Consider the following 23,791-nt stretch of genomic DNA (forward strand, 5'->3'; position numbering starts at 1 on the left):
CATTAATATATACATATATATATATACACATATATACATTAATATATACATATATATACACATATTGTATATTTATATATATATATATATATACAGTATATACAGTGTGATGTGTTGATGGAAATAAAAGAGAAAACAAATTAAATTAGATGAGGTCATATTGTTTTGATCCAGGTGAAATAATACAGATGCATATAAAACAGTATTGTATATAATGTATGTATGATTAAAATAAGACAAGCATGAATTCAGATTGAGGTTGTCCCGGGTTTGTGCCCCCTAGTGGTCATCTGTCAGATTACAGCCCACTGATAATCCTCCTCTGCCCTTTCAAAATAAAGGTCATTTCACAGGAAACCATTTGGAAAAAGATGATGAGAACATCAGGCAGTGATTGGCGGAACACCTCCACCAACTCCTACTGCTCCTGCTCCTCCTCCTCTAGCTCCTTCTTGTCCTCCTCCAGCTCCATCTCTTCTCCTCCTCCTCCTCCTCCTCCCTCTGGATGAAGGGCTCATTAAAACTTGAGGTTTTGTTGTTACGGTGATTTTACAACATGGAAAACTATTTCTTTTGTTTAATTCCTGAAGTTGTTCAGATAATAACGAGTTTATTCTGCAATCTGTTATTTTAAATATCAGGATGTATTTTGTCTGCGTGCATTTACTTTGGATCAGCGTTGAGGGACAGGGGGGGACACCCAGAGACAGACAGCTTGTCTCACGTCCAGATGTTTTCAGAGGCAGCTAAACGGTCTGAGCAGCACTTGTGACGTCACAGCCCCCCCCCCCTCTCATCCGGGTCCTCTCGCTCTCCTCCTCCCTGGTGGTTTGCACATTTCATCCCCATCACAAGCGGCTCTGAGCCTCACAGCAGCGCGCGAGGAGCATCGGGACTTTTTAGGGGAAACTTTTCTCTCTTTCCCCCCTGAGTCCTCGGAGGATGCTCGCGCGGCGGATCAACGCGTCTCTCGGGCTTTTCACGCACTAACCGTGGATGGCTGCGGAATGGAGATAGCCCTGGTGAGCTTTGAGAACGGCGGCGCGAAAGGGAGCGGTGGAGGTGGTGGTGGAGGAGGAGGAGGTGGAGGCAACAATGCCGAGGAGAGCTGCAGGAACGCGCTGGATGTCCCTCAGTCGGGCTTCGTTCAAACTGGACTCGGAGAGGACTTCGGCAAAGAGCTGAACACCCGGGGGAGTCCTCAGCATCACGCTCATCACCAGCCGCATCACCCGCTTCATCTTCATCAGCATCAGAGCTCGTGGAAGATCAACGACATGAACAACACGTTCAGCTGCAGCGAGAACGCCATGGATGCGCTTTTACGCGCGGACCACAGTCCACATCTGTTCGACGAGGACACGCTGGACATGCACGACGTGGACGCGGAGAGCAACGAGAGGGTGCTCATCAACATCGCCGGGCTGCGGTACGAGACGCAGCTGGGAACCCTCAACCAGTTCCCCGACACCCTGCTGGGAGACCCCGCCAAGAGGATCAAGTACTTCGACCCGCTGCGGAACGAGTACTTCTTCGACCGCAACAGGCCGAGTTTCGACGGGATTTTGTATTTCTATCAGTCGGGGGGGAAGATCCGCAGACCCGTCAACGTGTCCATCGACGTGTTCGCGGACGAGATCAGGTTCTACCAGCTGGGGGAGGAGGCCATGGAGAGGTTCCGCGAGGACGAGGGCTTCATTAAGGAGGAGGAGAAGCCGCTGCCACAGAACGAGTTCCAGAAGCAGGTCTGGCTCATATTCGAGTACCCGGAGAGCTCCATCCCGGCCCGGGGCATCGCCATCGTGTCTGTGATCGTCATCACCATCTCCATCATCACCTTCTGCCTGGAGACGCTGCCGGAGTTCAGGGACGAGCGCGAGCTTCCGGTCACCGGCCGGCTGGACAACAGCACGGCGCCGCGGCCGTCCCTCACCTTCACGGACCCCTTCTTCATCGTGGAGACCACGTGCGTCATCTGGTTCACCTTCGAGCTCTTCGTGCGCTTCTTCGCGTGCCCGAGCAAGTCGGAGTTCTCCAAGACGGTGATGAACATCATCGACATCATGTCCATCATGCCTTACTTCATCACAGTGGGCACGGAGCTGGCGGAGCAGCAGGGCCAGGAGCACCAGAACGGGCAGCAGGCGATGTCCCTGGCCATCCTGCGGGTCATCCGCCTGGTGAGGGTCTTCCGCATCTTCAAGCTGTCCCGCCACTCCAAGGGGCTCCAGATCCTCGGTCAGACCCTGAAGGCCAGCATGCGGGAGCTGGGTCTGCTCATCTTCTTCCTCTTCATCGGCGTCATCCTCTTCTCCAGCGCCGTGTTCTTCGCGGAGGCGGACGAGCCGGAGTCGCACTTCTCCAGCATCCCCGACGCCTTCTGGTGGGCCGTGGTCACCATGACGACGGTGGGCTACGGGGACATGCGGCCGGTGACCGTCGGGGGGAAGATCGTGGGCTCGCTGTGCGCCATCGCCGGCGTGCTGACCATCGCGCTGCCGGTGCCGGTCATCGTGTCCAACTTCAACTACTTCTACCACCGCGAGACGGACCAGGACCAGTCCTCCCTGAAGGACGAGCCCAACAGCGGCCCCGCCACCCCCGAGCTGAAGCGCAAGGGCAGCAAGTCGTCCTCCAAGTCGCAGCAGGAGGCGGAGAGCGCCGAGGGGCCCGGGTCCGTGGAGAAGGCGAACATCAAGGCGAACAGCAGCCTGGACTTCAAGAGGTCCCTTTACGCGTTCTGCTTGGACACGCGGGAGACCGACCTGTAGGCTCCTCTTCGAAGACCCTCAAAGGAACCCAGAACTGTCAAAGCCCGTGTTTGTTTAAAAAAAAAACGTTAATGGGCCCGAGTCTCTGCACAAAGACAGTCGGGTCCGCACATTTGCCACGGGGCTGATTTACAAAAGCACATTTTGAATCCTCCTCTTGGACGGAACCACGGACCACGTGGTGCACCGCGGCGGCCCTTTGAAGAACACGAGCACCTCTTGGATTAAAAAACAATACTCAACCTAAAACCGTGCTGCAGATAATCAAGGACTTGGAATAATTACTCGACACTTCGAGCGGGAACATCGTGTACATATAACTAAAAGAAGTCCATGGTCACAGTGAAAAAAATACAAGAAAAAAAGCCAAATTTTATTTTTCGAACCCCACGTTTAGTCATTATGTTTACGCTGAGTAGAAGAAATACAAGGTGCAGCAGGAGTGTACATATTCCCTCAAAAACTGCTATTCATCAATTGGATTATAGTGATTTTTGGAGAAAAAGAAGTATATTTTTGAGAAGCAGACACGTGTTTCTCCTCCACTCAGGTTCTGAGACACTTTGGTTTCCACTCTGAGGACCCGGCGAAGAGTTTCAGCCTTGTTTATGATCGCTTTGAAACTAAAGAAAATTTGTGATTACTTTTAAAATGAAAAAGGACATAAAATGGTAGTAAAGTAATGGAATGACAGCCAAGAAAAAGAGGACAGAGCAGAGACCATCTGGAGAGATCAAGCCACAGAGATTCCAGGTCAGTGTCAAATATCGGATTATTTATCGGGTTTAAAACTCGTCTTTTTTTGTGGCACAAATGTGCCTCCATACGGAGAAGAGCTGGTACTGAAAGGACAGCTCCTCGTTTATGGAGTCACATCAGTGCCCAAACCATTGTGTTTCAGACATATTTATGTTTCTTCTTTGCCAGAGATCTCTCATATTATTATTTTTAAAGAAATATGACGTGAATATTGTGCGTTTTTACAAAAAACTTGTTGCCATTTTCCAGTGGACAAACTCATCGCAAGAAGTTCATTTTTTTGTGCAAATAACATGAACATCGACAAAATAAATGAAATTATATATTTCTATCAATATCACAAAAAAAAATTCAATGTTGATTCTAAACGCATCTGGAAAACATGAAGTATTGGTTTTATTTAAAAGAACACTGCGGGGAGCGCCATGTTAGACTGGATCTAAAAGTTGAAATATTTACAAACTGGAGGCAGCGGTCAAGCTGCGAAAAATAAATCTTTGTCATTGGAGTCGCCTTCAGTTCTCTGTCTCTGAAAATATTCTAAATACAGCCTGTTCGCTTGAACCGATTTGGATTCTTTTAAGGTGTCTGCAATATATTTGATTTTTCAGCTATTTTAAAGTCACCAGACTCCATTGGCAGAAAAATCCCAAAAGTAATTTCCCTTCAAAACCCAAGAGAACCCGGTTAAAACAAGTCAGGTGTCACATCTCAGCTGGAGTTCACTGATACCTCATCGATTGGCCCGCCTACGTTCATCACGTACGCACGGAGGTCGGGACTCAGGACGTGAATCTCCCCCGAACGAAAGTCCGTTCTGCAACCTCCTGGTTCCACCTTCTGCTTTTCATCCCCAGAGAGGAGGAGTGAGTGAACGTTTGTGGCTGAAGTCTCCCTCTATTTTCAACATTTATTCCCATTCCTTGCAATTCTTCAGCAATCAAAACTTTCATACATTCAAATGAGAATATTCTTGGTAAAACATATTTCTTATTTATTCTTCTTATAGGTAAATACTTCAAATACTTAAATCAATTATTTTATGTTAACAAAATTGGTCACAGATCGATGAAGTATGCACAACTCAGCAAAGTAAGAAATAGCAGCAGCAAGAAAGATACTAAAATACAGATAAAATAACTTTTAAAAGATTAGATCTAGAACTGAGTTTATAACAACACATCAAAAGCACCAATCTGATGCTAGAAAACACACATGTGATGATGTCACAGCGTACATGTCATTTGGTTGGTGTTAACTTCGTTTTGACGCGTGAAATAATCCTTGAGACTTCTTCAATAGTCTTTGATTGTAATTTATTTTGTTCGGCACTAGTGACACCATCCAAAGGTCGGAACACATTCCTCCACCCTCGCCCACATTCACTCTCAAAAAACAATTTGCCTCCAAAACACCAACACCTGTGTAATCCTGCTGATGATATGAACTGAGCCATCTGTCTGAGACAGAGCACCACACCCCAAAGTTGAGGCAGGTTAACAATCGAAATGCCTCTTTCACATAAGGATACAAGAAGGTGCAATTTCAGCAAATTCAGAACAATGACGTCGCCTTTTGTATTAATGTTCCTTTATTTGAAATGTATCCAAACCCAATATGTTCTCATATTAGAAGCCAGGTGTGCTCCCTGGCTTTATGCTAAGCTAGGCTAACAGTAGCAATCTAAATAGAGTGGGTTGGTAGCTGACTGGGGATCAGCCATTGGAGACGCTTTCTGAGCCCGAGGACCGGCAGCTGGAGGCTTGATTGTTTTTGGTGGAAGCTCTCAGAGACGAGTTGGAGACACACGTTCATTAACACTCTGCTGGTTCCACTCGCTGCGCCAGATGTTGGAAGATTTGTTCTCATTCAGACACCAGGGCGTTTTTATTGAAACTTTTAACTATTATGCGTGGAGTTGTTGTCAAAACCGTGTAGTGTAGAGCGAATTAATATTCTTTTTGTATTTATTTTTATATATTTTATGTATAAAAAATATACACAAAAAATGCTATACTTTAAATTTACAAACAAATAGTAAATACATGTATGTATAAGAAAATACATGTATAAATTTATATATATATATATATATATATATACATGTATTTTAACATAACAAAAATAATATATATATATTTTGTCACAGAAACAATGATTTAAAATATGATAGATAATATTAAGATAAAAAATATGATGTAAAAGCAAACAATATATATATATTGTTTTTCTTTTTAAATAAAACAAAAAGGTACTTTGTAAATAAATAATTGTGTACAAAAAATAATGTACATATAAATAAATTCTAAAAAAAAGTATATATATAGTTAAAAATGCCATCTGTTGAAAAATGCTATCTGCCAATTTATAAATTGGTGTCAAATCATCTTTGCTTGACCTCTGCTGACCTCGCCCTCCATCAGCTCTGCTGCCTTTGATCCTTTCAGGGCCTCTTCTGTTCTCCAGGTCTCCTCGCTGCCCAAATCCTGTTGGGTTACGTAACGTCTAGTTTATTCATTCATTCATAAGGCGAGCGGTCCGTGGCATCATGTCGGCGGCTTGTGTCGCTGAGCAGAGGCCTCACCTACGCCGACTCGCCGGCGGCGGCGCAGCATCTGGACGCGGCCGACCAGAACCCGAGCGCACGCGTTAGCCTGCATCTTCTACTCGCGTCTGATTTCCCTCGGTAATTACAGCCCCCCATCGACCCCCCCATAGCACCCCCACCCCCCGGTCGGAGTCGCTGCTCGTTAAAAGCCCCACTTTGTTCCCTCCCTCCTCGTCCTTCCTGCAGACGCTACGACGTTTTGTTCCTCGCAGAGCGGCAGATGAGAGGGTGAATGTATGTTAATAGTTGCTGAAGGCAAAGTGAGACTCAACAAAGCCAAATGTTCACAATTACAAACCAGAAATAGGATGTGAAGTGAAACGAAGGCTCGTGTTCTTCTTGCTCTCAATGCAGCGAAGCTTGTAAAAGATGCAGGAACCTCTCTCTCACTTATTTATAGCACCCAGTAATAGTTTTCCTAGTAATGCACATTGGGAAATTAATGTCAGTGAATTAATCTTCACTCACTTCCTTAAGAAAAATTGACATTAAATAATGTATCATCAAGTGCATTTTAAAGATAAATATCTTACAAAATTGTTTTTCAACCTTGTTCACTAATTGTTGGACTTAAGTAATAAAAATAAATGAGCAAATGTTCTAAATGGCGAAGTAGAACGCTCCTTCAATCACATGATCTTCTCGTGGTTGAAAGACATGAAGCTCCGTCTCTTCATCTTAATGCAGATCTGAGGTTCAATAAACAGCACTTTTTAAAGGTCCATTCAGTGGTCTCAAGGTAAATGATGTCCTGAGAGTAAGCAGACCAGCTTGTGGTACCTTCAGAGGACCTGGTTGGTTCTTCGTGTCCGTATGTTCTGTGAGGGGCAGCTTCCTGCTGCTCGGTGTCATTGCACCAAACGGCCTCCTGACCCTCGTTAGCTGCTGGACACGTCGATTAGCCGGATAAATGGGGGACAATCCTCGAGCTGCCGGGACGCCGTCCAACCGACGAGTAATCTGGTGAGCAGATCTGGATGAGGGGAAATCCATCTGCTGAGGGTCAGAGGTCACGCACTCAACCTGGAACATGTTGACTGTTGCTGCTGATTGACGCAAAAAAACAGCGTTTGCTTCCTGTTTTTTTTTTTATTTTTAAATAACAGCGGCTGGACACAAATGGACGGAGCGCTTCATAGACGCCTCGTTCTGCAGGTTTGTTGTTGCGATGCGTCCTGACAGGGACACCGAGAGGTAAAGGATACGTCAGGTGACTCACCGGCGACTCCGGACCGGAGCCATAACCGAAGTAATTGGCGTTGACCGTCAGATCTGCAGAGAGAGGAGGAGAACCTCTTTGTGACGGTCGATCGGCTCGAGGAGCGTCAGCCCCAGATGGACAAAAGGGACGAGTCTTATTGTCCTTCCAAAGTGTGTTTACAATCAGGAGGGTACAACAGTCTCCTCGCTGTGTGGTTTCTTCTGACCGAAGGTCTAGAGGTGTGACGAAGTGTGACCAAGGAGGGGTCTGGTGTCTGTGTGGAGGTCAGTTCAATCAGTGTAGATGTTTCACTGCAGAAGGGACGTGGAATGTGACCAAAGATGAAGGAGTTTTTTATTCTTCCAGATGTGGGCTTTTAAACCTTGAACGTTGTTCTGATCCAGTTAATTAGGTCTAATGGACATTTAACTGATTTATAAATGATGGACTGTAAGGCAGCTTCTTCAAAGGCATCTTTGGTTCCTGTCGATTCAGAGCTGACCTTCACTGACCTTTACAAGTCAAGGTCAACGCTTGGACGTGAAACCTAATCGTATCTATTGCAGGTCAATCACTGACCTGCAGCATCTCCAGAGAGCTTCTCAGCTCCTCGGTTACCTTCTGGTCACGACGTCCTCGTTCCACGTTTACAGAAAGCTCCCCATTGCTCCTCAGCGACTTCTTCATCTCTTCACTCTCCTTCTGGCCGCCTCCAACTTTGTGAAATTGAGATTAGAAAAACTTTGCAGTGCTCGCAGCTGTCAGATTGATTGACACGTCATCTCGCTGAGCGCCCTGGGGGGTGGGGGGGGGGGGTCGTCTCTGTTACTAATCCCAAACCGCTCTGTAAACCCGGCGTGATGCATTATGGTTTCTTTTTAACACTATTAGCACCGCTGTGGGCGCGCTAACACCGTGCGGCGTTTCTTCGCCGTGGTCGGGTGGGGGCGGGGCCTCAGCTCCTTCCTGCGGACCCCCAGAACCCGGCGCTCGGCTGGGAAGCGCTGCGAGCGGGAGGGACAAAGCGAGAGGACGTTACATAACGCGCAGTGTGCTCAGCTGCAGCCTCCACTGGGGACGCAGCGAGGGGGGGGGGGGGGGACTCCAGAGGAAAACGGAGTCCTGCGTTCATCATGACGATGAGTCACAGTGTTTAAGAAACCTTCTTGCTGATGAAAAGATGGAGGTCACTGTTGTTGTTGGTGGGAGACGAGATGCAAAATGTCTCTAAATGAGAAAAACCGTCCCGATGGAACAGAACGTTTGACCTTTCACTGCAGATGCATCTCTTCTTTCTCAATGTAATGCAACCTGCAGCATTTGGTGCATGTAAAAGCGGTTTGTTGACGCTGCATTAATTAAAGTGGATGAACACGCAGATTGGATTGGAGCTGACACATTTGAAAAGTTCACAGCCTGAAATCTTCTCTCCCACGTTTACTTCCTGTAATCTCTGCTGCTGATTTAAGCCCCGCGTTGCATAAGCATCACTCCTCTGTGGGGGGGGGGGGGGGGCAGGTGGTCGTCAGCGCTCAGGTGGGAGTCACCTGAGTCGACTCGTGTTGGCGCACCATCTTCATGTTGTCGGTCAGAAGTAAAGCTGTTCTTCAGCTCGGTGAAAGGTACACGAGCATTAAATCAAAATATAGAGACGAGATGAAGGAATCTGTTGGAATGTTCTTAAGTTGGTGAAGATGGAGAAGCAGCTCAGTGGAGGAGGGACTCCACCATCACGCTGTGGTTTAAAGTCCTCCAGGTCTTTAGAGTAAAGCCAAAGCAAAGGGGCCACTCCTCCGGGGGGGGGGGGGGGCGGGCTTTATAACGTATATTCAGTGAGATTATTTTAATTTGTCTTTCATTTATCCAAAATGACAGAAATGTTGATCCTTGAGGGACTGAATGCCCCCAAAACCACAAATATGGGCATCCATCTTGCTCAGAGACCTGCGAGCAGCAAGGAGATAGTTAAAGGCCTGAAGACTTACGTGACCTAATTGTTCGGCCTCGGAGGAGCGTTTTATCTCCTCAAAACGGGAAAAAATGTCGCCTCCCCCCCTGAACTAATCAAATATATGTAAACTCCAGGGAGGATGCTAATTAATCCCCCCCCCCCCCATCTGTGCCTCGCTGCCATCAAGAGGTCGACTTTGTGTTCACGCGTTAACGTCACCTGACTTCACTTTAAGATGAGTCGTTGTCATGGAGACGCAGGGTCAGGATCCAGATGTTGTGAGGTGTGTAAATAAATAAACAGGAGTCAAAGCAGGTTGAGCTCATGTAAAGTAGTACTTTATAAAGCAGCTGGATCTAAACAGTGAAATGGATCAATGCATAAAGGCTCATATTATTATTATTCCTTATTGGTCCAAATGATCAAATGGCAGCTCGTTAAGTGAATTAATTATTTTCAAAATAAACTTCCTTCTTCAGCGAAAATTACTTTGTGAGGTTCAGGAAAGTTATTGTTTAGTTTAATTCATTAATGTAACATTCTGCTTCATATACTTCATGACAGCTCTTGCGTATAAAGGTTTCTTTTCCTAAACTAAATATTTTACCATCTTTATTAAACTTCTTCGGGTTGTTGCCTCAAATTAATTTTTTTGTTTTGTGTAAACAAGGGAGTTTTTTTTAAAAGGTTGTTTTTATGCTACGAATTTTTGGTTTCTAGGTTTTTGTAAAAAGATCATTTAAAAGCGTACGTTACGTTGTAAATGATTTAACATTTTATATGAGGAATGAATTTTTGATCCACTGTATCTTCACCTCACTTTTCATCTGCACTCGTGTCTTTTATTGAATTGAATTTTAAATAATGGTCTTTCTTTTGGGATCATAATATAGACATTGCACAGTCTGTGTGTTGTTACGAGTTGTGTTGCATCTTGGGTAATGTAGTCCACACGCTGCATTTCTGTTTTCTGCAGAATCTAAAACCTTGTTTATCAAAATGCTGATGACATCATCACAAAGCACAAAGCTTGTAGGTTCACATCATGTTTTACTACCAGACGTAGTTAAGCCGTTTGTGATCATTTCTGACTGCGAGAGAGGTGGGGGGGTGGGGGATGGGTGGGGGAGGGGGGAGTGGGCCTGAATCAAATAAGCAGAAAACAAGCAAACAAAGAGGAAACGTTATCTAACCAGAACGACTGGATGCAGTTTCCACATGAGCGGCTGCTGACATCACTTCTGCATCAGCTGATTCAAGGCCGGCAACAGCAAGGGGGGGTGAAGAGGGGGGGAAGAAAGAGAGGGAGGTGGTGATGATGGTGGTGATGATAGTTAGGAGAATGATGATGATAATGCTGTTGATGACGATGATGATAGTGATGATGATGATGATGAGGGTGATGATGATGATAGTGGTGATGATGATGATGGTGATGATAGTGGTGATGATGATGGTGGTGATGATGATCATAGTGGTGATGATGATGATGATGATGACAATGCTGGTGATGATGATGATGGTGGTGATGATGATGATGATAGTGGTGATGATGATGAGGGTGATGATGATGATAGTGGTGATGATGATGATGATGATGGTGATGATAGTGGTGATGATGATGGTGGTGGTGATGATAGTGGTGATGATGATCATAGTGGTGATGATGATGATGATGATGATGATGCTGGTGATGATGATGATGATGGAGGTGATGATAGTGGTGAGGAGCATGGTGATGATGATGATGATAGTGGTGATGATGATAGCGGTGATGATGATGGTGGTGATGATTATGATGATGATGAGGGTGATGATGATGATGATAGTGGTGGTGATGATGATGATGATGATGATGATGATGGCGATGATAGTGGTGATGATGATGGTGGTGGTGGTGGTGGTGATGATGATGATAGCGGTGATGATGATGATGATAGCGGTGATGGTGGTGGTGGTGGTGATGATGATGATAGCGGTGATGATGATGATGATAGCGGTGATGATGGTGGTGGTGGTGATGATGATGATAGCGGTGATGATGGTGGTGGTGGTGGTGATGATGATGATGATAGCGGTGATGATGATGATGATAGTGGTGATGATGATGGTGGTGATGATGATGATGATAGCGGTGATGATGATGGTGGTGATGATGGTGGTGATGATAGTGGTGAGGAGCATGGTGATGATGATGATGATGATAGCGGTGATGATGGTGGTGGTGGTGATGATGATGATAGCGGTGATGATGGTGGTGGTGGTGGTGATGATGATGATGATAGCGGTGATGATGATGGTGGTGGTGGTGGTGGTGATGATGATGATAGCGGTGATGATGATGATGATAGTGGTGATGATGATGGTGGTGATGATGATGATGATAGCGGTGATGATGATGGTGGTGATGATGGTGGTGATGATAGTGGTGAGGAGCATGGTGATGATGATGATGATGATAGCGGTGATGATGGTGGTGGTGGTGATGATGATGATAGCGGTGATGATGGTGGTGGTGGTGGTGATGATGATGATGATAGCGGTGATGATGATGGTGGTGGTGGTGGTGGTGATGATGATGATAGCGGTGATGATGATGATGATAGTGGTGATGATGATGGTGGTGATGATGATGATGATAGCGGTGATGATGATGGTGGTGATGATGGTGGTGATGATAGTGGTGAGGAGCATGGTGATGATGATGATGATGATAGCGGTGATGATGATGATGGTGATGATGATGATGATGATAGTGGTGATGATGATGGTGATGATGATGATGATGATGATAGCGGTGATGATAATGATGATGTGACAATGGACAGATGGCGGTTTAAGATAATTTGCTTCACCCTTCAGGTTTCCTTCCTTCCTCGAGTATCTAATGATGCTTGATGGATACCTTAATTCTTCTACATCTCAGAGGTACACATTGTACTTTTAGCACTACTTGAAATACTTCATGAGAGATGTTGGAAAAACGTAATGGTTTGCCTGAACGGACAGAAGGTCAGTGACCTCTTGGACTGGGACATATTTCAGATCTCTTCAGGATCAGGACGTGTCCCAGGAAGACGTTTCCCAAAGCGTAAACAAAGTGTCCTCTCCCATCTTTCTAATCATGGACCACGATGTGGACTCTGCGATGTGGACGTGTCCATTTGAAGCACAGATTGGGACACCTGGACGATAGAAGTCAAGTCAAAGGAAGAGTTCTTTGAGTGGCCTCAAGGTATTTTAATAAATGTAAGGTTTCTAACAGCAGCTTTCATACGTTCATAGAAAGGTTTCTTTTCACCGTCTTCCTTCTGTTGTTGATCCAACTCAGCTTTGTTATTTTGTGTGGACACGGAGGTTTATTTTGAAAGGATTGTATTTATGGTAGGATCTGAATGCTTTGCTCGGCGCTTGTTGATTCTTTGGTAGATATCTCTGGGTGCTTTTCATCTACATGGTTTTTCCAGATGTGTTGATACTGGAAGGTTTTTAGGATGCGGGGTGAACTGTCCCTTTAATTCTGCTTCAGTAGAACCGTCCTCGTGGATGGAAACCACCAGGAGGAAACGAGGGAACGGGTGAAGCTTGGGACTGGGATCCTCCCCCCCGGCCACGTGTGGAGGCTCCGCCCCTCCCGGTGTCACGTGACGTGGCGGGTTTACATAACGCAGGAGGCGGTGGAAGCTGTCGGTCTGCATGGCTTCACTCTGCAGAAACATGAGAGCCGGGGGGGGCATCGTCTGTCTGACTGATCACAGGTCAGTTTGGACGGGGAAATAATACGAGGGCGGAGAAGTAAACAAACAAACATCTGGATGGAGCAGAAGAAGAGGCCCACGGTCCAAACATCTCACTACGAGACACTCGTGGGTAAAACACGGCGGATTCATCGCATTTAAAAACGACAAATCAGAGGCTTCAGGAGGTCTTATTTGGATAAGAATACATTTTACAAAGTGAGAATAATCCTGACTCTTTATTTGGCACCTTTGTTTAGTGATAAACTGTTTGACTCTCACACAGCTTTATTTATTATGTTCAAAGTCCCACGTGCGTCACTTCTAACGCCTTAAACTTTGAAATATGCAGAAAGGTCTCATGTCAGTAATGAACTAAATAATGAAATATGTATGTGTTTAATACAAAAAGAAAATGTTGTTTAAAACTTATTTTCATTTCTTTGCTGCATTGAAGAAGACTTGAAACAAGAGACTGAGACCATAAACTCATGTTTACAATGTTTACTGAGGGAATGAATCAAGAGAGAAGTAGAGTCATTTCCTCATAGACGTCTATGGGAGCAGAGGAGTCGCCCCCTGCTGGTCACTACACAGAAGTAGAGTCATTTCCTCATAGACGTCTATGGGAGCAGAGGAGTCGTCCCCTGCTGGTCACTACACAGAAGTAGAGTCATTTCCTCATAGACGTCTATGGGAGCAGAGGAGTCGCCTCCTGCTGGTCACTACACAGAAGTAGAGTCATTTCCTCATAGACGTCTATGGGAGCAGAGGAGTCGCCCCCTGCTGGTCACTACACAGAAGTAGAGTCATTTCCTCATAGACGTCTATGGGAGCAGAGGAGTCGCCCCCTGCTGGTCACTACACAGAAGTAGAGTCATTTCCTCATAGCCGTCTATGGGAGCAGAGGAGTCGCCCCCTGCTGGTCACTACACAGAAGTAGAGTCATTTCCTCATAGACGTCTATGGGAGCAGAGGAGTCGCCCCCTGCTGGTCACTACACAGAAGTAGAGTCATTTCCTCATAGACGTCTATGGGAGCAGAGGAGTCGCCCCCTGCTGGTCACTACACAGAAGTAGAGTCATTTCCTCATAGACGTCTATGGGAGCAGAGGAGTCGCCCCCTGCTGGTCACTACACAGAAGTAGAGTCATTTCCTCATAGACGTCTATGGGAGCAGAGGAGTCGCCCCCTGCTGGTCACTACACAGAAGTAGAGTCATTTCCTCATAGACGTCTATGGGAGCAGAGGAGTCGCCCCCTGCTGGTCACTACACAGAAGTAGAGTCATTTCCTCATAGACGTCTATGGGAGCAGAGGAGTCGCCCCCTGCTGGTCACTACACAGAAGTAGAGTCATTTCCTCATAGACGTCTATGGGAGCAGAGGAGTCGCCCCCTGCTGGTCACTACACAGAATGCAGCTTTAACTCATGAAGCTCTGACTGTCCGCTCAAAACAAGGCACCTTGAACTTTGACCCCGCTGTAATCCGGCTTGTGGTGATTCTCCCTGACTGGATCCATTTACGTCCACAGGATCCATCCCATAATGAAATAATATTCACTTTTAACAGCTTGAATGAAAACATATTTCTGAGTCCTGGAGACTCAGCTGCAGCGAGCGTTTTGTCGATTCTTTATGTCATCGTGGGGTCACCTCAGGGTCAACTCTCCGGTCGGGGGGGCGTGTCTGCGTCGGGGCCCGTTAGTCGACCACGGAGGTCAGAGGCGGAGCCTCTGCAGACGGAAGCCTCAGATAATCCTCCAGTCTTCCCTCGTCTTCCTCAGAGGGGCGGCGGTGACGAGGATGAAGGTCGGAGGGCGCCATGTGCAGCGCTGGTCAAACGCAGGCCGATCTTTTCCAGCTCGCCGTCCGTCCCGATGAGCGTCAAACATCTGCGATCAGACGCGAGGTTCCTCGTGTGTCATCGCGTCTCTGACTTCACCCTCTGAAAGGAAGGAAAACATACGCCGGCGGGATGACGAGCAAGTTTCTTCCAAAGCTACAAAGTCAAAGCGTCCTCCTCCTCGTCAGAGTTTCATCCGTCCGAACTGTCCTCGAACGCCTCACGCGTGACCAACACTTCCTGTCAGGAGAATGACCTTAAGACATCTTAAGTGTAAATATTTCACTTCGCTTTAACCAGATTTAGTTAACATCATTAAATTCTGTCCTCTGTGAAACTATGACATCATCATGTGTTCATCAACAGTCATGTGACCAGAGATCACAGAAACGAGGACTGAACTTCATGAAGTGACCACAGAGTCTGATATTTAAACCCAGTGGAGCCTTCAGTGTTGTTGTTTGTTCCTTTGTTGTTTTTGCTCTGCTCACTTTAAATGTTTTAAACCTATTAACTATAAACACGCGGCGTCTGCTGTCAGAGCTAAGAGCCAATCAGACGTCTCCCATCTCGTGAGGTCATCGCCGCCGTGACGTCGCAGCCGGTCGGGATCGACTCGGACCCAAATGTTCCCAGAATGCATTGCAATCGATCTTTTCTCTCAGAGGAGACGGTTCTGAAAGTCTGCTTCCTGCTTCCTCGCACACGGCAACGCCGTGATGTCGAGGCCGAGGCCTCAGGATCCCGACCCGCCATTTTAGCTGGAGTGGATGCGAAGTGACGGACGCCCCCTCCATGAGTTTGGGAGCTATTTTTAGAGGCTTTAAGAAGGAAAATCCTGCTGGATGATCCACAGACGAGGTGGCTCGCTGCGTCCTGGTCATTCTTATTTCTTCATCTCGCGGGTGACGCGGCGCCGAGGCACGTTCGGCGCCATGTGCCACATCAGACACGCATGAACGCACAGATTTGATTGCTCAGTGATAATATTCACCAGACCCCCCAGATATAAATAGACAATATGTCCACTGTGTGTGTGTAGTAATCAGAGCGCAGCTCTTGGTGTTGGTGGTGATGGTGTCATGGGGAGGGGGGGGGGGGGGGGTCACGTGGTGCCAGCCGGCCAATGGCAGCGGGCCGCGCTTGGTTGAGCCTCATCCGGTCGGCCAGCGTTACGTTCCATGAAGCTGGAGGCCGAGCTGCTGTTGGTGCTGATCACAGTACTACACAAGTACTGCAGTACAAGTACACAAGTACACGCTGTTCTATGTACTGCCTCCTCATGCTGCTGCGTGTTACCACCACGTAGTGCTGTCACTGAGGCTCTTCACTCGGTTCATACCTCACGCAGAGTGATTTTTATTTCATTTTATGTTATTATTGTTATTTATTTAAACTTAATGATGTTGTTCATAAATATTTATATTTTTGTGATATTGCTTTCTATTAATCTTGTGTTATTAATCTTTATTGAAACTCTCTCGCCATCATTTTCTTCTGGGTTAATTCAAATCTCTAAATATATTTATTACATGAGAGCTTTGATTTGCTGTAACTTTATTAACAATTATTTAGCATCTCCATCTTTCATCAACGTGTGGATGGACTAAGAAGCTGATTCACAGGGTTAATGAGGATGGAGGTGATGACCTTCTGTGATGTAACCCCCCCACGAGGGAACCAGGGAGGGAACCGTGGCGACATTCCACTCATGTTTATTGGCTAATGTCAGCATGCTAACATGTGAAGCTAATTCATTAACCAGAGGTTGTAGACAGGAAATGGACGAAGTCATCGTGGCGTAACTTGTTGGTTTGTGGAATAGTTATTTATAGCAGTTTTTCATGTAACATTCTGCTCTAAAGGTGTGAAATCTCTTGATTAATGACCGTCCAATGGGACGGTCCCACGGAGACGGTCCCACGGAGACGGTCCCACGGAGACGGTCCCACGGAGACGGTCCCACGGAGACGCCAATGCTGTTCATCTGGGTTCTAAACTGGACTCAAAGTTGCATTAATAATTGTCAGTGATGATTTTGCTCTTTAATCCTGAGACAAACGTTACCACTTTTCACTTTTTAGCAGAAAAGCTTTCACAAACACTTCAAATCCGACGCATCTTTAATAACTTTGGTTTTATCTCTTGGCTCCACTAAGCCAACGCTGCTATTTTTAAACATATGTGTAGAATATGCCGCGACAGCTGCACGCCTCTTCTTGAGTGCCCGTCACTGTCAGATTTCCCATAATTCCCGTCTGTGCAAAGTACAGCCCGACCATCCCCGGATTACGTGGGTCGGTGTGAAAACACATTTGGATACGGTCAATTTGTGCACCCAGATTTAGACTTGCGTGTGTGTTTTATTTCTGAAAACGTGTGCAGATCGGTCTTAAAACGTGGTATAATGGTTGCAGAGAGACTTTGGCTCAAGTTAAGTGGTGCGGCGCCGGGGGCCCGTCCTGTCATGTCATTAAGTGCATAATGCGGAGCCATCTTCACAGCTGGGGGGGTCAGGGAGGGTCTCTGCTGCAAACACATGCACGCCTCGGGCTGCACAGCCAACGCGCTGCATGCGGCTGGTAGCGTGTGGAACGTCTCAAATGCTGCACATCGCCGATGTTTCACTTTTTATGAGCAATGATACCGATTCGAAAATGAGTTTCATTCAACACACAATCCAATGAGGATCAAAGTAAATGCATGTCGACACCACTGCACGTGTCGTGTAAAGAGTCCCAAAAAAGGATGATTTAGTTTCCATAGCTTGCTGCAGATTGTTCAATGTCAGTGCAACTTTCTATTGAAAGTCATCCATTTAATTGAATCCCTGCGTTTCATGTTTGTATTAAACTCAGTGACATTTGGATTTTTTTAAGTTTAGTAACTATCCATAAAACCTTTAAAATTGTCAAAAAATATTAGCATTTTGTTTTGTTGTCTTTTTTTATTTTCTAGCCCATAATGAATGAAACAGAGAAATGGTATAATAAGTATTTTTATGGAGGCCCTGAAGTGTCAAAATGCCATTTTATACACAACTAAAATGATCACCTTTCTCTGGTTGGAATTTATGTTTTAAAACATCCAGAAACCAAAATTCCATCATCGACAGAATGAGAAAGTTACAGTCGACATTTTAACTAAACTAGCATGCTAGCAGGCTAGCATCGACCCGTCCCGTGCTGTAGTACCACGTGTGTCCTGTAGAGGCCGACGTCCACCAGGGGGCGACTTCACCCTGAGCACAGACTTCTGTTAGCGGTTAGCTGAATTCAGCTATCAGCGCTAAACTCACCAACATACAGCACAAAACAGGTTGCACAATGTTTTTTTTTAAAGCAGTCTTGGTATTTTATGTTATTTCATGTTTCCAGAGTATCAACTACTTGGTTGAATTTTGCACATTTGTTATTCGGTCGATTACATGTCAGATTTTATGAAAAAGGTAAATTATGAGTTATACTTGCCCCTCTTTGAAAGAGTTATTTACAAGGTAATACATTATATATTAAGTGAAGGGTTGATGAACTAAAGCAATTTTTTAAACTCAAATATTATTGTCAGAATTCCATATGAACAATGATACAGTAACTTTTATTATCATTGAAGTTATTTTTTGTTTTATTGTCATTACTATTTTATTGTGATTATATCTGTAACTGATGGTTGTGCATCATTTTAATATTGGTTTAATATTCTGAAGACTTTCGTACACTCATATTTACTACCAGCTTGTTTATTATGATGACAATAAATACGCGAGTCGAAAGAGAGTCAAGGTCAAAAGATAATCACACCCTCATCTTTCTCTGTGTGGAACATTGTAACCGTGGCAACTACACATAAATCCATATAGAAAATAATAATAAAAAAATCATAAATCTTCTACATTCTGAGCGGACAGCAGTGAAAAAAACACCCTGCAGGTTAGCGTGATGTTTCACAACCCGAGCAGTGAATCATCAAATCTAACACGCACACGCACACACACACACACACACGCACACACACACGCACACACGCACACACACACGCACACACGCACACACACACGCACACACGCACACACACGCACACGCACACGCGCACGCGCACGCGCACACGCACACGCACACACTCACACGCACACGCGCACACGCACACACACACACACGCACACGCACACGCACACACACACACACGCACACACGCACACACACGCACACGCACACACACACACGCACACACGCACACACACACACACACACACACGCACACACGCACACACACACACACGCACACACACACACTCCTCTCGGTACATGTGTCCCCAGCGAGGACATCGTCTTCATCTTCAGACTCCTCCACTGAAGCAACATACATGCAGAGATCTCTGCGTGTTAATCTGCTCTGCACCGTCCCACACGCAACACGCTAAGATACCCGGGGGGGGGCATTAACTGTCACTGTCCTCATCTCAATAAAAAATGATCACAGAGGGAAGCGAGTGACGCGACTCAATCTGAAGCTTTAAAAATCGTAAACAAGACGGGATCCGGTTGTCATGGAGATTTATTATTATTTTAAGGAGTTTATCGACACGTTTCAATGTTTTTTCTTTTTTGTGCTTTAACAATTAAAAGAGGACGTGAGAAGCAAAAATACTGAACAGCATCTCTCCTCCAAAAGCAGACTAGATGAAAGTCTGTAAGAGGAGGACAGCAGCTTCACCTCGTGGCCGAGTGACGAATCACAGCTTCGACCAATAGAAACTAATGTCTGAACTGGTTATTGTGCTTTTCCTGGAATGCAAAGAGGAATTAATCACATTTCACTCAGGACTCTACTGGCAGGACGTTAAATGAAGAGAGAGTCCAACCACCGACTTTATTTCAGACACGTTGACCTCCACCAGGACGCGTAAGACTTCCTCCCTCCTGCAGATTCACTATTTGGTCTCCTGCTCTTAGTTCGAGAGTGTCCCCCCCCCCCCCCCCCCCCCCCCCGCTTGTTGACACCTCGCGGCGTCCTCGTGGGGCATCTGGTGAAGAAGTGAAGGCCGGCTGCATATGCTGCGCTGGGATTACACTGATCCAACTTAAGGCCCGAGGCCTTCGCTCATAACTACAGGAGCCGCCGCCATCTGCCGCCGGGATTAACTTCCAGGAAGATGTTGGGGGGGGGGGGGTATGGGCCACCGAGCCTCTCCACCAGAACACCGATCCACCTCGGACCGCCGACTGAGAGGAGGACGGATGATTAAAACTGATATCGGGGCGTTTGTCCTTTTTAGGATGTTGAATGTAAAAGGTCCCGTTTGCTTGTGTCTCCACAGAGAGTTGACGCCCTGCCCTCCGACCATCAGGAGAGTCCATCCGCCATGAAGGGAGCCCCCTCCACCGGGACACGCCAGACACGCCAGACACGCTAAACACGCTAAACACGCTAGCTGCTGCTGCCCTTCGACAAACAGCATCCGCCACCTTTTTTTGGAACACTGTGCCTTCAACCGAAATTCACCAGTGATACTTCTGAAGCTTCTGCTTTTTAGTTCTTTGTTCGATCATCTTCCTGCTGTGGGAGGGCCTGGGATCACATGTTCCTGTCTGGAGTTTAAAAAAAGAAAAAACCTAATCAGGAACCAGGAAATGCAAATATTGATCATTTTAACAACCTAACTTGTTCTTTTCTACAAATGGTGTTAGTGATTTGCTTCAAATCAGAAGGAAATCCCTCGCTGTGCAATATCAGTCCAGATTTATGTCGAGTCGTCATGTGGACAAACTTTTTGGTTTATTTTTGTAACGATGTTTTCCTGATTTCTATTTTTCTAAAACGATGAAAGACAACTGAGCGGAGAGGAAGAACCACAAAGAAGAACAGAAAGGACGTTTGTTGGTGTCCTTTTAGTTTCCCCTGGACTCTCCCTCGTCCTGCTCGTCCCGGAGCCAAAGCCATAGTCTATCTCAGATACCCCAAAACAGCAAGATGCATTCAGGGTCTCCGTGGGGGGCCGACGCCGCAGGCTCCTCCCGTCTCTGCTGTTGGACTCTACGAGGAGCCACGTTCTTTGGTTTCTACTCTTCTCCTTCAGGGGCTTGAACCTGAAGTCTTTAGTATTTGTCTACCTTTGTGTGGCCTGTTCTTCTTGCTGTTATTTTGTACTTCCTCCTACATATCAATCTAAGTGGCATGAGTACGTGTGACGGTGAGAACAATGAATGAGTGTGCGTTTGCCAGAATGCGAGGAAGCCTGCGAACGCTCAAACAGAAGCGCCATGACGCCTCCTCAGAGGAAAGAGACAATCAACAGCTGCTGAGGAGTTGAGATGCGTTCTTTAGAGAAAACCAAAGCAGTTTAAAGGAGTTCCTCAAAAAGCTCCATTAATCGGGGTTGAAGCTGCAGGGACGTCAATATCAAACGATGCCTTCATGTCCAATTTTTAATACATGAAAACGGAGCTGTAGACATCCAACCATCTTCACAAAAGTCCACCTCAGGACGTTAAAGTTTGCATTAAAAACCACGACAACGAGCCTCTGAACTTTCAACCACATTTCCTCTTTTTTAACATATCTTCTTGCCAAAGCTCAAGAGTCAATATCTAATGCATCAGCCAGCGTAATTAAAACAATAACTATTGGTTCTCTTGAAATTGTGCCTTTCAAAGGGCTGGTTTTGTTCAGAAGATCAGAGGCAAGTTAAACTAGAGCGTCGCTCAAAGAGCGTCGACCTGCAGCAGGTTGAAGCAACCTGTGGTTCTGATCTCCTTCAGTGATCCTCAGCAAACACTTTTAAATCCCATTTGAATCAAACATGTGATGTTTGTCACGTTCAGGTCGAAGTAGCCGCGTCAGGGTCACGTCTCGTGTTGTAGGGTCCACGTGTCAGACTGTGAAGACACGTCCTCACACAGAAGACACAACAGGTCCCTTAAAATAGATTTCTTTGTCTTCCAGTCTGATGAAAAAAATCATCCAGTTCAATCAATTTAAGTCAAAGCTTCCTGTGTTAAAGCGTCATTCTGTGTAGTGGCCAGCAGGGGGCGACTCCTCTGGTCCCATGGACTCCTCCGCATGAAGCCCTGTGGTCCAACATGTCTCCTCTCTAATAAAGTACTTCTGCTCTATTTACTTTTGCTGGTGTTCACAAACTCAAGAGAAAATAATGGAAATATCAGATATTGTTTAGATTAATTTACAAAATATCCAGAGTTGAGCTGAGACTGAAAAAAATACTCCTACAAAGGTTTCACAATAAAAGTCTCCTAATGGAAGTGAAGCCATCGTGGTCATGAGATGCCTGGAAGGCTTTTAATGTGAAAGTAGGCTTCTATTTGAGCGTTTGCAGTGTTTCCTGTTTTATTGTTTCAATCCTGTTTCCTGCCGTGGTGAAATGTTTCTGTGCATCCTTAAAGCTGCTGTCCTCGTACCGAGTAGACCGGAGACGTCCAGCCTTACCCCTGAAGTCCTACAACGTCCTCCAGCACTGTCCAAGATACAGAACTCCACGGCTCAGTTTGTGCCTTCTACGGGAATCCACTATTACCTTCAATGAGGGACTGGTCCTGGACCAGGCTCAGTGTAGTCCTGATCCTCCATGTGAACCAGGCTCAGTGTAGTCCTGATCCTCCATGTGAACCAGGCTCAGATTAGTCCTGATCCTCTATGTGAACCAGGCTCAGATTAGTCCTGATCCTCTATGTGAACCAGTCTCAGATTAGTCCTGATCCTCTATGTGAACCAGTCTCAGTGTAGTCCTGATCCTCTATGTGAACCAGTCTCAGATTAGTCCTGATCCTCTATGTGAACCAGTCTCAGTGTAGTCCTGATCCTCTATGTGAACCAGTCTCAGATTAGTCCTGATCCTCTATGTGAACCAGTCTCAGATTAGTCCTGATCCTCTATGTGAACCAGTCTCAGATTAGTCCTGATCCTCTATGTGGACTGTCTCAGTGTAGTCCTGATCCTCTATGTGAACCAGTCTCAGTGTAGTCCTGATCCTCTATGTGAACCAGTCTCAGATTAGTCCTGATCCTCTATGTGAACCAGTCTCAGATTAGTCCTGATCCTCTATGTGAACCAGGCTCAGTGTAGTCCTGATCCTTCAACAGCACAAATCCAACACAAAGTAGAGGGTCCATCTCAGGACATTTGGAGCTCTGGAGGGAGGAGGAGCACTGAGCTCTATGTGAACCAGGCTCAGTGTAGTCCTGATCCTTCAACAGCACAAGTCCAACACAAAGTAGAGGGTCCATCTCAGGACATTTGGAGCTCTGGAGGGAGGAGGAGCACTGAGCTCCAGGCAGAACAACATCTCCTCCTCAGAGCTTCTCCTCTCTGGAGACCCACAACGTAATGCTGGACAGGGACAGGAGGCCCAGGAGAACCAGGACCAGGACTGAGAGGGTTCTGTAGATGGACCCTGGCGAGAGGAGACGCTACCAGGAGACGTTGTGACTTTACGTGGAGTTAGAGACATTCCTTCAAATGGTTTTGATCCCTCTCGGAGACACAAACTGAAGCTCGACGTCCTTTTTTCAATCAAATCACAGAGAACATTTTCTCCTGAACAGCCGTTTGTAGGCGATTCTTTTGTTTGACACGTTTTATTTCTAATTGCATGGTTTTGATTGAACGCGTCGTCTCCCCTCGGAGGACGTCGTGTTCTGCCAACGGTGGTGTCCCCTCTGTCCCCCCTGTCCCCCCTGTCTTTGCTGCCTGTGAGTCTCCTGTGAAGCTGCCTCCGTCCATCATCACGTACCTTCTACTGACGCCGCTCCCCAAAACAACGCTGCCAAATTGGTCTCAATAAGCCAAACGTTTCTGTGTAGAAGTGGTTTAAGTGTTTCACATGTTAAACCTCGTCCCCTCAATGTCACTCGTGTTTTTAACAGAAAAAATAAATCCTGTTTGTTAAGCTGTTGATAATATATGC

The 23,791-nt window shown here is 46.1% G+C and overlaps 1 protein-coding gene across 1 annotated transcript; it reads left to right on the forward strand.

The window, feature by feature from the left end:
* The first annotated feature begins 781 nt into the window (after positions 1-781).
* On the forward strand, positions 782-22,795 carry LOC119211355 (potassium voltage-gated channel subfamily A member 1). Its single transcript, XM_062559084.1, has 2 exons — positions 782-3,524; positions 20,189-22,795. The coding sequence occupies exon 1, from the start codon at positions 1,008-1,010 to the stop codon at positions 2,769-2,771; it is 1,764 nt and encodes a 587-aa protein (XP_062415068.1). The 5' UTR covers positions 782-1,007; the 3' UTR covers positions 2,772-3,524; positions 20,189-22,795.
* Positions 22,796-23,791: the final 996 nt, after the last annotated feature.

Source organism: Pungitius pungitius, chromosome 2 (assembly GCF_949316345.1).
Source record: "Pungitius pungitius chromosome 2, fPunPun2.1, whole genome shotgun sequence".
Taxonomy (NCBI): domain Eukaryota; kingdom Metazoa; phylum Chordata; class Actinopteri; order Perciformes; family Gasterosteidae; genus Pungitius; species Pungitius pungitius.